The 15,000-nt window shown below is 43.1% G+C and overlaps 1 protein-coding gene across 14 annotated transcripts in view; it reads right to left on the bottom strand.

Moving 5' to 3' along the window:
* LOC110529226 (gephyrin) overlaps window positions 1–15,000 on the bottom strand; it is a 127,162-nt gene that overhangs the window by 57,378 nt on the left and 54,784 nt on the right. For all 14 annotated transcript variants that reach the window (XM_036985269.1, XM_036985263.1, XM_036985260.1 and 11 more), the window contains exons 3-6: window positions 12,814–12,871; window positions 11,881–11,973; window positions 5,473–5,567; window positions 4,939–5,005 (exon numbers count right to left, since the gene is read on the bottom strand). In XM_036985269.1, the coding sequence (XP_036841164.1) occupies window positions 4,939–5,005; window positions 5,473–5,567; window positions 11,881–11,973; window positions 12,814–12,871 (313 nt within the window). The remainder of the gene's footprint in view (window positions 1–4,938; window positions 5,006–5,472; window positions 5,568–11,880; window positions 11,974–12,813; window positions 12,872–15,000) is intronic.

A 15,000-nucleotide genomic window follows, 5' to 3' on the forward strand; every position in this document is an offset into this window, starting at 1 on the left:
AACAGCCTCTATGACCAGGTCCACCTCTACAAGGCAGCAGTGCCCACCTTTGCCCGAACTCTAAAGGACATCGCTCTCAAACGTATCCCCAACACTTCACACAGGAGCAACAGATCAATAGACACCCCATCCAGACCAGCGAGACACCCTCCCAGATCTGCAGGACCCCCCCCCTGGACCTACACATAGAGGACCCACGCCAAGAGGAATTACATCCAGACCACAGTACACCCAGACACATCCACACCCCCACCCCAACCAATCAACACCCCCCCACGTCAACCATGCCCACACCCCATTTAGGCCCCCTCAGATCAGACCTATGCCACTCCTGCCCACCCCATGCACCCCACCCCCGCAAAGAGGGCCTCAACATGGAAGCCACACATACGCCCAGGTAGTGAGCGGGCAAACAGTCCCAACCCCCACTCTCACACTCGCCGAAGCCAATGGCATGTACCAGATGCTCAGCAGGCTCTGCTCACACTTACTGGCCTGAGGCCAAACCACGACCAACAACATTGGACACTCTATGGAACAAAAAGCCTTCACTATATTATCCTGGAATATCCAAGGCCTGAGGTCATCTGCCTTTGGCCTAAAGAGCAGAAACCCGGACTTCACCAAAGAAATCGGTAATACAGACATTGTCATCCTGCAAGAAACCTGGTATAGAGGAGACGGACCCACTGGTTGCCCTCTAGGTTACAGAGAGCTGGTAGTCCCATCCACCAAACTACCAGGTGTGAAACAGGGAAGGGACTCAGGGGGTATGCTAATTTGGTATAGAGCAGACCTAACTCACTCCATTAAATTAATCAAAACAGGAACATTTTACATTTGGCTAGAAATTCAAAAGGAAATTATCCTAACAGAGAAAAATGTCCTCCTGTGTGCTACCTATATCCCCCCACTAGAATCCCCATATTTTAATGAAGACAGCTTCTCCATCCTGGAGGGGGAAATCAATCATTTCCAGGCCCAGGGACATGTACTAGTCTGTGGCGACCTAAATGCCAGAACCGGACAAGAACCTGACACCCTAAGCACACAGGGGGACAAACACCTGCCTGGAGGTGACAGCATTCCCTCCCACATATGCCCCCCTAGGCACAACTATGACAACATAACCAACAAAAACGGGTCACAACTCCTGCAGCTCTGTCGCACGCTGGGTATGTACATAGTCAACGGTAGGCTTCGAGGGGACTCCTATGGTAGGTACACCTATAGCTCATCTCTCGGCAGTAGTACTGTAGACTACTTTATCACCGACCTCAACCCAGAGTCTCTCAGAGTGTTCACAGTCAGCCCACTGACACCCCTATCAGACCACAGCAAAATCACAGTCTACTTAAACAGAGCAATAATCAATCATGAGGCATCAAAGCCAAAGGAACTGAGTAACATTAAGAAATGCTATAGATGGAAGGAATGCAGTTTGGAAACCTACCAAAAAACAATTAGGCAACAACAAATTCAATCCCTTTTAGACAATTTCCTGGGTAAAACGTTCCGCTGTAATAGTGAAGGTGTAAACTTGGCAGTAGAAAATCTTAACAGTATATTTGACCTCTCAGCTTCCCTATCAAATCTAAAAATCTCAAATAGAAAACCGAAGAAAATTAACAATAATGACAAATGGTTTGATGAAGAATGCAAAAATCTAAGAAAGAAATTGAGAAACCTGTCCAACCAAAAACATAGAGACCCGGAAAACCTGAGTCTACACCTTCACTATGGTGAATCACTAAAACAATACAGAAATACACTACGGAAAAAGAAGGAACAGCATGTCAGAAATCAGCTCAATGCAATTGAAGAATCCATAGACTCTAACCACTTCTGGGAAAATTGGAAAACACTAAACAAACAACAACAAGAAGAATTAGCTATCCAAAATGGAGATGTATGGGTAAACCACTTCTCCAATCTTTTTGGCTCTATAACAAAGAATAAAGAGCAAAAACATATACATGATCAAATACAGATCTTAGAATCATCTATTAAAGACTACCAGAACCCACTGGATTATCCAATTACATTGAATGAGTTACAGGACAAAATAAAAACCCTCCAACCCAAAAAGGCCTGTGGTGTTGATGGTATCCTCAATGAAATGATCAAATATACAGACAACAAATTCCAATTGGCTATACTAAAACTCTTTAACATCATACTTAGCTCTGGCATCTTCCCCAATATTTGGAACCAAGGACTGATCACCCCAATCCACAAAAGTGGAGACAAATTTGACCCCAATAACTACCGTGGAATATGTGTCAACAGTAACCTTGGGAAAATCCTCTGCATTATTATTAACAGCAGACTCGTACATTTCCTCAATGAAAACAATGTACTGAGCAAATGTCAAATTGGCTTTTTACCAAATTACCGTACAACAGACCATGTATTCACCCTGCACACCCTAATTGACAACCAAACAAACCAAAACAAAGGCAAAGTCTTCTCATGCTTTGTTGATTTCAAAAAAGCCTTCGACTCAATCTGGCATGAGGGTCTGCTATACAAACTGATGGAAAGTGGTGTTGGGGGTAAAACATACGACATTATAAAATCCATGTACACAAACAACAAGTGTGCGGTTAAAATTGGCAAAAAACACACACATTTCTTCACACAGGGTCGTGGGGTTAGACAGGGATGCAGCTTAAGCCCCACCCTCTTCAACATATATATCAACGAATTGGCGCGGGCACTAGAAAAGTCTGCAGCACCCGGCCTCCCCCTGCTAGAATCCGAAGTCAAATGTCTGCTGTTTGCCGATGATCTGGTGCTTCTGTCACCAACCAAGGAGGGCCTACAGCAGCACCTAGATCTTATGCACAGATTCTGTCAGACCTGGGCCCTGACAGTAAATCTCAGTAAGACCAAAATAATGGTGTTCCAAAAAAGGTCCAGTCACCAGGACCACAAATACAAATTCAATCTAGACATTGTTGCCCTAGAGCACACAAAAAACTATACATACCTTGGCCTAAACATCAGCGCCACAGGTAACTTCCACAAAGCTGTGAACGATCTGAGAGACAAGGCAAGAAGGGCATTCTATGCCATCAAAAGAAACATAAATTTCAACATACCAATTAGGATTTGGCTAAAAATACTTGAATCAGTCATAGAGCCCATTGCCCTTTATGGTTGTGAGGTCTGGGGTCCGCTCACCAACCAAGACTTCACAAAATGGGACAAACACCAAATTGAGACTCTGCACGCAGACTTCTGCAAAAATATCCTCCGTGTACAACGTAGAACACCAAATAATGCATGCAGAGCAGAATTAGGCCGATACCCACTAATTATCAAAATCCAGAAAAGAGCCGTTAAATTCTACAACCACCTAAAAGGAAGTGATTCACAAACCTTCCATAACAAAGCCATCACCTACAGAGAGATGAACCTGGAGAAGAGTCCCCTAAGCAAGCTGGTCCTGGGGCTCTGTTCACAAACACAAACACACCCTACAGAGCCCCAGGACAACAGCACAATTAGACCCAACCAAATCATGAGAAAACAAAAAGATAATTACTTGACACATTGGAAAGAATTAACAAAAAAACAGAGCAAACTAGAATGCTATTTGGCCCTAAACAGAGAGTACACAGCGGCAGAATACCTGACCACTGTGACTGACCCAAAATTAAGGAAAGCTTTGACTATGTACAGACTCAGTGAGCATAGCCTTGCTATTGAGAAAGGCCGCCGTAGGCAGACATGGCTCTCAAGAGAAGACAGGCTATGTGCTCACTGCCCACAAAATGAGGTGGAAACTGAGCTGCACTTCCTAACCTCCTGCCCAATGTATGACCATATTAGAGAGAAATATTTCCCTCAGATTACACAGATCCACAAAGAATTCGAAAACAAATCCAAATTTGAAAAACTCCCATATCTACTGGGTGAAATTCCACAGTGTGCCATCACAGCAGCAAGATTTGTGACCTGTTGCCACGAGAAAAGGGCAACCAGTGAAGAACACACACCATTGTAAATACAACCCATATTTATGCTTATTTATTTTATCTTGTGTCCTTTAACCATTTGTACATTGTTAAAACACTGTATATATATAATATGACATTTGTAATGTCTTTACTGTTTTGAAACCTCTGTATGTGTAATGTTTACTGTTAATTTTTTGTTGTTTTTCACTTTATATTTTCACTTTGTATGTTGTCTACCTCACTTGCTTTGGCAATGTTAACACATGTTTCCCATGCCAATAAAGCCCTTGAATTGAATTGAATTGAATTGAATTGAAAGACAGAGAGAGAAACAGAAAGGAGAGACAGATGGAGGGAGAGGCACAGAGAGAGGTAGAGTGAGAAAGACAGAGAGAGGAACAGAAAGAAGGAGAGACAGATGGAGGGAGAGGCACAGAGAGAGGTAGAGCGAGAAAGACAGAGAGAGAAACAGAAAGGAGAGACAGATGGAGGGAGAGGCACAGAGAGAGGTAGAGTGAGAAAGACAGAGAGAGAAACAGAAAGGAGAGACAGATGGAGGGAGAGGCACAGAGAGAGGTAGAGTGAGAAAGACAGAGAGAGAAAGAGAAAGAAGGAGAGACAGATGGAGGGAGAGGCACAGAGAGAGGTAGAGTGAGAAAGACAGAGAGAGAAAGAGAAAGAAGGAGAGACAGATGGAGGGAGAGGCACAGAGAGAGGTAGAGCGTGCACATGCATCCTAGAAGTACTCAGTCATATCGACACTGATCTAAATAAACGTGAGACCAGGGGCCGTATTCACCACGAGTCGCAGAGTAGGATTGCTGATCTAGCATCATTTTTACCCTTTAAATCATTTAGAATAAAAGGCAGAGAGCTGATCCTAGATCAGCAGTCCTACTCTGAGAAGCTTTGTGAATATAGGCCCTGAAACACGGATCTGAGTGCAGGTGTTAAAGTGGTTCTGTTTTCTTACCTGTGAACCCTTCTTGCTCCCTGGTAAGTTAATGATAAGTGTCTTGCCACGGATGCCGCACACGGGTCTGCACACACACACACACACACACACACACACACACACACACACACACACACACACACACACAAGAGAAGAGTGTGTATTAGAGGTTCACAGTATGACAGTGTGTATATGTGCGTGAATGAGTGTGTAAACCAGAGGAGGCTGGTGGGAGTAGTTATACGGTATCAAACACATCAAACATATGGAAACCACATGTCTGACTCCGTTCCATTAATTCCATTAATGTCATTGCAATAAGACCTTCCTCCTATAACTACTCCCACCAGACTCCTCTGGTGTACATAGTATACATTTGTGTGTGTGTGTGTGTGTGTGTGTGTGTGTGTGTGTGTGTGTGTGTGTGTGTGTGTGTGTGTGTGTGTGCGTGCGTGCGTGTGCGTATGTGCCTGTGTGTGTGTGTGTGTGTGTCTGTCTGTACGAGTGTGTGTAGAGTATACATGTTAGTGTGTGTGTGTGTTTGTGTCTCACCTGGAGAGCATGCCTAGTGGTGTGACGTTGAGAGAACCCATCAGCATGGCCAGAGACATCCCTGGAGCCTCCCGCTCTATCACCTCTCTTGTAGCCTGAGGAATGAAGAGAGACACAGAGAGAGAGAGAGAGAGAGAGAGCGAGCGAGAGAGAACATACATTTTTTTTGTGTGTAAGTGTGTATCTGTTTGCATGTTTGTGTGTGTGCATGAATGTATTTGAGAATTTTATGTTTGCATGTAAGTCTGCATGTGCTTCCATGTTTGTGTTTTTATATGTTTGTGTGTGTGTCAGTTTCCATGTTTGTGTGTATCAGTTTATTTTTGATTGTGTGTATCAGCTTCCATGTGTGTGTGTGTGTGTGTCAGTTTCCATGTGTGTGTGTATCAGTTTGTGTGTGTGTGTGTGTGTGTTTCAGTTTCCATGTGTATCAGTTTCCATGTGTGTGTGTGTGTGTATCAGTTTCCATGTGTGTGTATCAGTTTCCATGTGTATCAGTTTCCATGTATGTGTGTATCACTTTCCATGTGCATCAGTTTCTATGTGTGTGTGTGCATCAGTTTCCATGTGTGCGTATCAGTTTCCATGTATGTGTGTGAATCAGTTTCCATGTATATCAGTTTCCATATGTGTGCGTATCAGTTTTCATGTGTGTATCAGTTTCCATGTGTGTGTATCAGTTTCCATGTGTGTGCGTGTATCAGTTTCCATGTGTGTGTGTATATAAATTTCCATATGTGTGCATTCATTTCCATATGTGTGTGTGTATCAGTTTCCGTGTGTGTGAATCAGTTTCCATGTGTATCAGTTTCCATATGCATCAGTTTCCATATGTGTGCATATCAGTTTTCATGGGTGTATCAGTGTCCATGTGTGTATCAGTTTCCATGTGTATCAGTTTCCCTGCACGTGTGTATCCGTTTCCATATGTGTGTGCATCAGTTTCCATGTGTGTGTATCAGTTTCAATGTGTGTGTATCAGTTTCCATGTGTATCAGTTTCCATGTGTGTGTGTGTGTGTGTGTGTATCAGTTTCCATGTGTGAGTATCAGCTGCCATGTGTATCAGTTTCAATGTATGTGTGTATCAGTTTCCAAGTGTATCAGTTTCCACATGTGTGGGTATCAGTTTTTATGTTTGTGTATCAGTTTCCATGTGTGTGTTTATCAGTTTTCAGATGTGTATCAGTTTCCATTTTTGTGTATTTCAGTTTCCATGTGTGTGTGTATCAGTTTCCATGTGTGTGTGTATATAACTTTCCATATGTGTGCATACGTTTCCATATGTATCAGTTTCCATGTTTATCAGTTTCCATATGTGTGCATATCAGTTTTCATGTGTGTATCAGTTTCCGTGTGTGTGCATCAGTTTCCATGTTTATCAGTTTCCATGTTATCAGTTTCCATATGTGTGCATATCAGTTTTCATGTGTGTGTATCAGTTTCCATGAATGTGTATGTATCAGTTTCCATGTGTATCAGTTTCCATGTATGTGTGTATCAGTTTCCATGTGTATCAGTTTCCATGTATGTGTGTGAATCAGTTTCCATGTGTGTGAACCAGTTTCCATGTGAATCAGTTTCCATGTATATTTATTCATCAGTTTCTGTGTGTATCAGTTTCCATGTGTATCAGTTTCCATGTATATTTATATATCAGTTTCCGTGTGTATCAGTTTCCATGTGTAGCAGTTTTCATGTGTGTATCAGTTTCCATATGTGTGTATCAGTTTACATGTTTGTGTATCAGTTTCCATTTTTGTGTGTATCAGTTTCCATGTGTGTTTGTGTGTATATAACTTTCCATATGTTTATAAGTTTACATATGTGTGTGTGCATCAGTTTCCGTGTGTTTGTGTGTATCCATTTCTGTGTGTTTGTATCAGTTTCCACGTGTGTATCAGTTTTCATGTGTGTGTGAGTGTATCAATTTCCATGTGTGTGTGTGTGTGTGTGTGTGTGTGTGTTTCCATTCGTGTGTGTATCATTTTCCATGTGTGTGCATCAGTTTTCATGTGTGTTTTTGTGGATCGGTTTCCCATGTTTGTGTGTGTTTATCAGTTTCCATGTTTGTGTGTGTTATCAGTTTCCATGTTTGTGTGTGCATCAGTTTCCATGTTTGTGTGTTAATCAGTTTCCATGTTTGTGTGTGCATCAGTTTCCATGTTTGTGTGTGTTTATCAGTTTCCATGTTTGTGTGTGTTTATCAGTTTCCATGTGTGTGTGTGCATCAGTTTCCATATGTGTATCAGTTTCCATGTGCGTGTGTGTGCATCAGTTTCCATATGTGTTCATCAGTTTCCATGTGTGTGCATCAGTTTCCATATGTGTTTGTATCAGTTTTCCTGTATGATGACATCAGTTTCCATGTGTGTTTGTGTGTATCCGTTTCCGTGTGTTTGAATCAGTTTCCATGTGTGTGTTTATCAGTTTCCATTTGTGTGTGTTATCAGTTTCCATGTTTATGTGTGTTTATCAGTTTCCATTTGTGTGTATCAGTTTCCATGTTTGTGTGTGTTATCAGTTTCCATTTGTGTGTTTATCAGTTTCCATGTGTGTGTGTGTGTATCAGTTTCCATGTGTGTGTATGTGCATTCATTTCCATATGTGTGTGTATCAGTTTCCATGTGTGTGTGTGCATCAGTTTCCATATGTGTTTGTATCAGTTTTCCTGTATGATGGCATCAGTTTCCATGTGTGTTTGTGTGTATCCGTTTCTGTGTGTTTGAATCAGTTTCCATGTGTGTGTGTGTGTATCAGTTTCCATGTGTGTGTATGTGCATTTGTTTCCATATGTGTGTGCATCAGTTTCCATGTGTGTGTATGTGCATCCGTTTCCATATGTGTGTGTATCAGTACCATGTGTGTGTGTATCAGTTTCCGTGTGTTTGTATCAGTTTCCGTGTGTTTGCGTGTATCCATTGCTGTGTGTTTGTATCAGTTTCCATGTGTGTGTATCAGTTTTCATGTGTGTGTGAGTGTATCAATTCCCATGTGTGTGTGTGTGTGTGTGTGTTTCCATTCGTGTGTATATCATTTTCCATGTGTGTATCAGTTTTCATGTGTGTGTTTGTGGATCAGTTTTCATGTATGTGTGTGTTATCAGTTTCCATTTGTGTGTGTTGATCAGTTTCCATGTTTGTGTGTTTATCAGTTTCCATTTGTGTGTATCAGTTTCCATCTTTGTTTGTGTTTATCAGTTTCCATTTGTGTTTATCAGTTTCCATGTGTGTGTGTGCATAAGTTTCCATATTTGTGTTTGTTTATCAGTTTCCATGTTTGTGTGTGTTTATCAGTTTCCATGTTTGTGTGTTTATCAGTTTCCATGTTTGTGTGTGTATCAGTTTCCATGTGTGTGTGTGTGCATCAGTTTCCATGTGCGTGTGTGTGAATCAGTTTCCATATGTGTGTATCAGTTCCCATTGGCGTGTGTGTTCATCAATTTCCATATGTGTGTATCAGTTTCCATGTGCGTGTGTGTGCATCAGTTTCCATATGTGTGTATCAGTTTCCATGTGCATATGGATCAGTTTCCATATGTGTATGTATCAGTTTTCATGTATGATGGCATCAGTTTCCATGTGTGTTTGTGTGTATCCATTTCAGTGTGTTTGAATCCATGTATGTGTATCAGTTTCCATGTATGTGTATCAGTACCATGTGTGTGTGTATCAATTTTCATGTGTGTGTTTATCAGTTTCCATGTGCGTGTGTGAATCCATTTCCATGTGCATGTGTGTGTATCAGTACCATGTGTGTGTATTAGTACCATGTGTGTGTGTGTGTATCAGTTCCATGTGTGTGTGTGTGTATCAGTACCATGTGTCTGTGTGTGTATCAGTACCATGTGTGTGTGAGTGTGTATCAGTGCCATGTGTGTGTTTGTGTATCAGTTTCCATTTGTGTGTTTATCAGTTTCCATGTACATGTGTGTGTTTATCAGTTTCCATGTGCATGTGTGTTTTTTAATCAGTTTCCATGTACATGTGTGTGTTTATCAGTTTCCATGTGCATGTGTGTTTTTTAATCAGTTTCCATGTGTGTGTGTGTGTGTGTGCGTGAGTGTATCAGTTTCTCTCTGTGTGTGTGTACCAATTTCCATGTGTGTGTTTGTGTGTGCATCAGTTTCCATGTCTGTGTGCATCAGTTTCCATGTGTGTGTGTGTGTGTGTGTGTATCAGTTTGTGTGTGTGTATCAGTTTGTGTGTGTGTGAGTGTCTGTATTGTATGTGTGTTTGATGCAGCAGGTTCCCCAAAAAACAGAGAACCCAGAAGACTGGCTGACTGACTCTCTCTCTATCGCTCTCTATCGCTTTCTATCACTCTCTCTCTCTCTCTCTCTCTCTCTCTCTCTCTCTCTCTCTCTCTCTCTCCTCCAGCTGTATGTTCTGTGCCCTTGAGCTTAGTGACACAAACAGTCCATTAGTGAAGAAGAGGAGAAGAGAGGAGAATGAGAGGAGAAGAGAGGAGAAAGAGAAGACTTCAAAGAGTACCAGCCACTGATGAGCATCGTGGGTTAGCTAGGACTCAGGAGAGATGGAGAGGGAGGAAAAAGGCGAGAGAAAGAAGGAGAGCGAGAGAGAGAGAGAAAGAGGGAGAGAGAGAGAGAGAGAGAGAGAGAGAGAGAGAGCAGAGATGGGGGAGAGAGGGAGGGGGAAGGGGAGAAGAGATATGGAGGGAGAGGGAGCGGAGGTGGTGAGGGAAAGAGAGAAAGGGTGGGTGAGAAAGGAGGGTGGTAGAAGGAGAGGGGGGAGAGAGAGAAGCCAGAGAGTAAAGGAAGCATATCTCAATGGAGGGAGAAGAGAGAGGAAAAAGAGAGAGGGAGAGGATCCCTTGACACCTACAGTGGGATCATCAACGCAGAAGCAGGGGATACTGGGTAATAAAGCCTTCATCAATAGACAAGACACTGACACACACACACACACACACACACACACACACACACACACACACACACACACACACACACACACACACACACACACACACACAGTACTGTACAGCTATACTGTATTGTACAGTCCCATTCGGAATCCTATTTTTCCTAACCCCTAACCCTAAACCTAACCCTAACCCATAATCTTACCCTAACCCCTGACCCTGTATCTAACCCTAACCCATACTCTTACCCCTAACCATAACCCATACTCTTACCCTAACCCCAACCCTAACCCATACTCTAACCCTAACCCTTACCCATATCCTAAACCCTAAACCTAACCCTAACCCTAACCCTAACCCTAAACCTAACCTTAAACCTAAACCTAAACCTAAACCTAACCTCTAACCCTAAACCCTAAACCTAACCCATAATCTTACCCTAACCCCTGACCCTATACCTAACCCTAACCCTAACCCATACTCTTACCCTAACCCCTAACCCTAAACCTAACCCTAACCCATACTATTACCCTAACCCCAAACCTAACCCTAACCTTAACCCATACTCTAACCCTAACCCTTACCTGAACCCTAAACCTAACCCTAACCCTAAACCTAAACTTAACCCTAACCCTAACCTTAACCCTAAACCTAACCTTAACCCTAAACCCTAAACCCTAAACCTAAACCTAAACCTAAACCTAAACCTAAACCTAACCTCTAACCCTAAACCCTACACCTAACCTTTACCCATAATCTTACCCTAACCTTAACCCTAACCTTAACCCTAAACCCCAAAACCTAACCTTAACCCTAAACCTAAAACTAACCCTAGCTGCTAACCCTGACCCTAAAACTAACACTAGCAACTAACCCTGACCCTAAAACTAACCCTAGCTCCTAACCCTGACCCTAAAACTAACCCTAGCTCCTAACCCTGACCCTAAAACTAACCCTAGCTCCTAACCCTAACCCTAAAGAAACCCAAGCTCCTAACCCTAACCCTAAAACGAACATAATTCTAACACTAATTCTAACTTTAACCCCAAACCCCATAGAAATAGCATTTGACCTCATGGCAACAAATAGTTGGTTTACTATTGTTGTGGGGACTTCTGGTCCCCACGAGAATAGCTAAACACGTCCAGACACACACACAGTGCTATCATATACCATATTACTGAGTATGTGTCTTCAACCAACCCACAAGTGTCTCAGTGGTGATATATGAAGGCACTCCAGTGGTACTTCTGAGAGCCATTAGTAACAGTAGCGGACAGACAGCCCTGTGTGTGGCTGTACTAATCAGCTATGGAGGCTCCTCCATCCCCTTTCCCCACACTCCACTCCTTTCCCCTCCCAGTGACACACACCACCCTTTGTCATTTTGGATCTGCATGTTACAGTTTCCTTCGAGACAAGGGGAGCCGGTGCAGATAAGACGCAGTAGACGAAGAAGAAAACCCGTGACTGGGTAACACAGCAAGGTACAATTTCTAGGTGACAGACAGACACACACACTTACCTCAGGTGTGACATCACGGGGAGCGAAGCCGGTCCCCCCGGTTGTCAAGATGAGATTGAGTTCTTTCTCATCACACCAGTCCACCAGAGTCTCCTGATGAGACAGACAGAGAGAGACAGACTGAGACATAGGAGCTGATAGGTTCCTAGCTCTACCTCATGTCATTAGACATGAGTCTCATTGGCACTGACTGAGAGGTTGTGACATACAGTAGGTCACTGCTAAGGGGTCATGGGGGTGACGATTGTGGCTTGGACTGTGTACAAGGTGTGACATACACTACATGGCCAAAAGTATGTGGACAGCTGCTCGTCGAACATCTCATTCCAAAATCATGGGCATTCATTTGGAGTTGGTCCCCCCTTTGCCTCTTTAACAGCCTCCACTCTTCTGGGAAGGCTTTCCACTAGATGTTGGAACATTGCTGCGGGGACCTGCTTCCATTCAGCCACAGGAGCATTAGTGAGGTTGGGAACTGATGTTGGACGGAGGCATTGTCATGCTGGAACAGGAAAAGGGCCTCCCCATAGCACAGAATCATCTAGAAAGTTATTGTATGCTGTATGCTGTAGCGTTAAGATTTCCCTTCACTTTAACTAAGGGGCCTAGTCCGATCCATGAAAAACAGCACCAGACCATATTCATTCGTCTCAGAGTAGGGGTACGCATCTAGGATCATTTTTTTTAAAAATGATTGTGATTAACATCATATGGACAATGGGAGGACCTGATCCTAGATCAGCACTCCTACTCTAAGACACTAGACTTACTTAAGTCTCGCTTCATTGAGGTTGTCTGGAAAAATGGAACCAATCGAATATACCAAAAAGTGCAAACCCTGTCCATCTGGCACACCAAATCACATGCTCAAAGTATTTGATTTGAAATATTATTTGAACTGACGAAAAGATAGAAATCCAATGATCATTTTACCTTAATCTCATCAATTTCATCTGGCACGATCTTATAGGCTGAAATAAAGCCTCCCAGCCTGAGAGAGAGAGAGAGAGAGAGAGAGAGAGAGAGAGAGAGAGAGAGAGAGAGAGAGAGAGAGAGAGAGAGAGAGAGAGAGAGAAACACAGAACATCAGGACACAGTCACTCCCATTTCAGATGTGAAATTAGAAACATAAAGCCTCTTGCTGTACTGCAGAGCGTCTTCAAAACAGTCAGTAGGCTCAAACCTCCAGATATGCAACCCAAGAGCTTTTAAAGTAATCAAATGACTGTTATTTTACCCAAACAGGCCTAGCAGGGGGAGAAAAATGGATGAAAGAGAGAGCAAGAAAGGGAAGGAGAGTCGTGAATGCCCTTGAACATCCCATCCTAAAAGGCTTTCCTCAGGACGGACCGTCAGGGATACTACACTCACAAGGACAGTCTGCTGTTTGAAGAAGTGTACCATGGCGCTCTCCGGTGGCCAGCGCCGGTATTGCAGCAAGAGGAGAAACTAATGCAGCAGGCTCCAGGTAAAAAATCTCCACGTACGAATTATGGTATAATACAACACACACACACACACACACACACACACACACACACACACACACACACACACACACACACACACACACACACACACACACAGAGAGACAGACTGCTTAACCCGTTTTTGTAAGGAGGTGCTATTTTTAGGAAACTACTGCATCATGTTTCCCCCTCTGCGACAGACAAGCAGTGACATGACACCCGTTCAGACAATACTGTGGTGGAACTCCACAACCACACTAAAGTAACATCTATCCCTGACTATAGAGGTACTGCATCAAAATAATGAGCTTGGCTTTGTAGTAAATAACTTTTTCATTTTAGAGGGAAACCACCTTGCAAAAAAAAAAATTAAAAAGCAGAAGTGATAGAGCGTAGTAATTGTATTATGGCATAATTTGTCACAGAGCTGGAATATGGACTGTGGCTAAAGCAACAAACTCCCATAGGCTCATGTCAGATTGGACGTTCATCTGAATTCTTAAGGTTAGGCATTAAGTCTGAAGGTTGAGGTAAGTGTTAAGGTTTGGGATAGGCTTATTAAAACAAACATATAAAAAAAACACTTTCTGTGTCTGGATTCAAACACGCAACCGTCTGAACCAGAGGCAGATGCTTACAGAGGCAGATGCTTACAGAGGCAGATGCTTACAGAGGCAGATGCTTACAGAGGCAGATGCTTACAGAGGCAGATGCTTACAGAGGCAGATGCTTACAGAGGCAGATGCTTACAGAGGCAGATGCTTACGTCTATGTGCCATCCCCGTCCCCAGCGCCCTAGCAAAATCAAAGCCTTCTTGAAGGTGACAGAGCTCAGTGTTTCACCTAGTGGCATGTTTGCACGTCATCTCCTGACGTCCTCGGACATAGATGGACGTCGGATACTGACTTGTATCACGGGAGACCTGCCCGGGCTAAAGTATGCAGAAGGTACACTGGCATAGCGGAAACCCCCGCAGGCCCCACAAGGCAGGGGGGGGGGGGGGGGGCACAAGAGTTCTGGGGGCCCATGTGCCCATCATCTCACACCTAGTCTAAATTTGAGGAATAATTATGAATAATTTTGACAGTAATTTCCACTTGCAGCAAGCAAAGTGTTTGTGTTGTCCAATGTACATGGGTAGTAGGTGAGTCGGACAATATCGCTTTCTTGCATCTAATTAGCCCATTTCTCAGCGGTGGCGGCCCGCCTCGGCCTCCTCACCCAATTGCCAATCAAGTTTAAAAAAGTTAGGTGAATCAGGTGGGACTCGGATGGAGAACGAGTGAGTTGTTCAACATGGATAAACAAAAGGCAAGACCAAGTGGTGCACGAAAAACGTAAAAAAAAAACAAAAAAACTTTATCAATCTGATCAAATTCCTGACGATAAACACGTCAGCAAAACTACCAGCTCGTCCTCGACTGATGAAACACCATCACAGGTAGAAGCTAGCACGCCTACTTAAAGGAACATTTGAAGTGATTTTTTTGACAATCAAATGAAAACATCATGACTGGTTGTGTTTATGCCACAATAAAAGGTCATACATTTTTAAAGTTAAACTCCGACTTTGCGGGGGTCCAGAGAAACTGCTCTACGCCAGTGAGAAGGTGAGAAGGTAAGTGTTTCCTGTAGGACAAACACATGCAG

Source organism: Oncorhynchus mykiss, chromosome 8 (genome assembly GCF_013265735.2).
Source record: "Oncorhynchus mykiss isolate Arlee chromosome 8, USDA_OmykA_1.1, whole genome shotgun sequence".
NCBI lineage: Eukaryota > Metazoa > Chordata > Actinopteri > Salmoniformes > Salmonidae > Oncorhynchus > Oncorhynchus mykiss.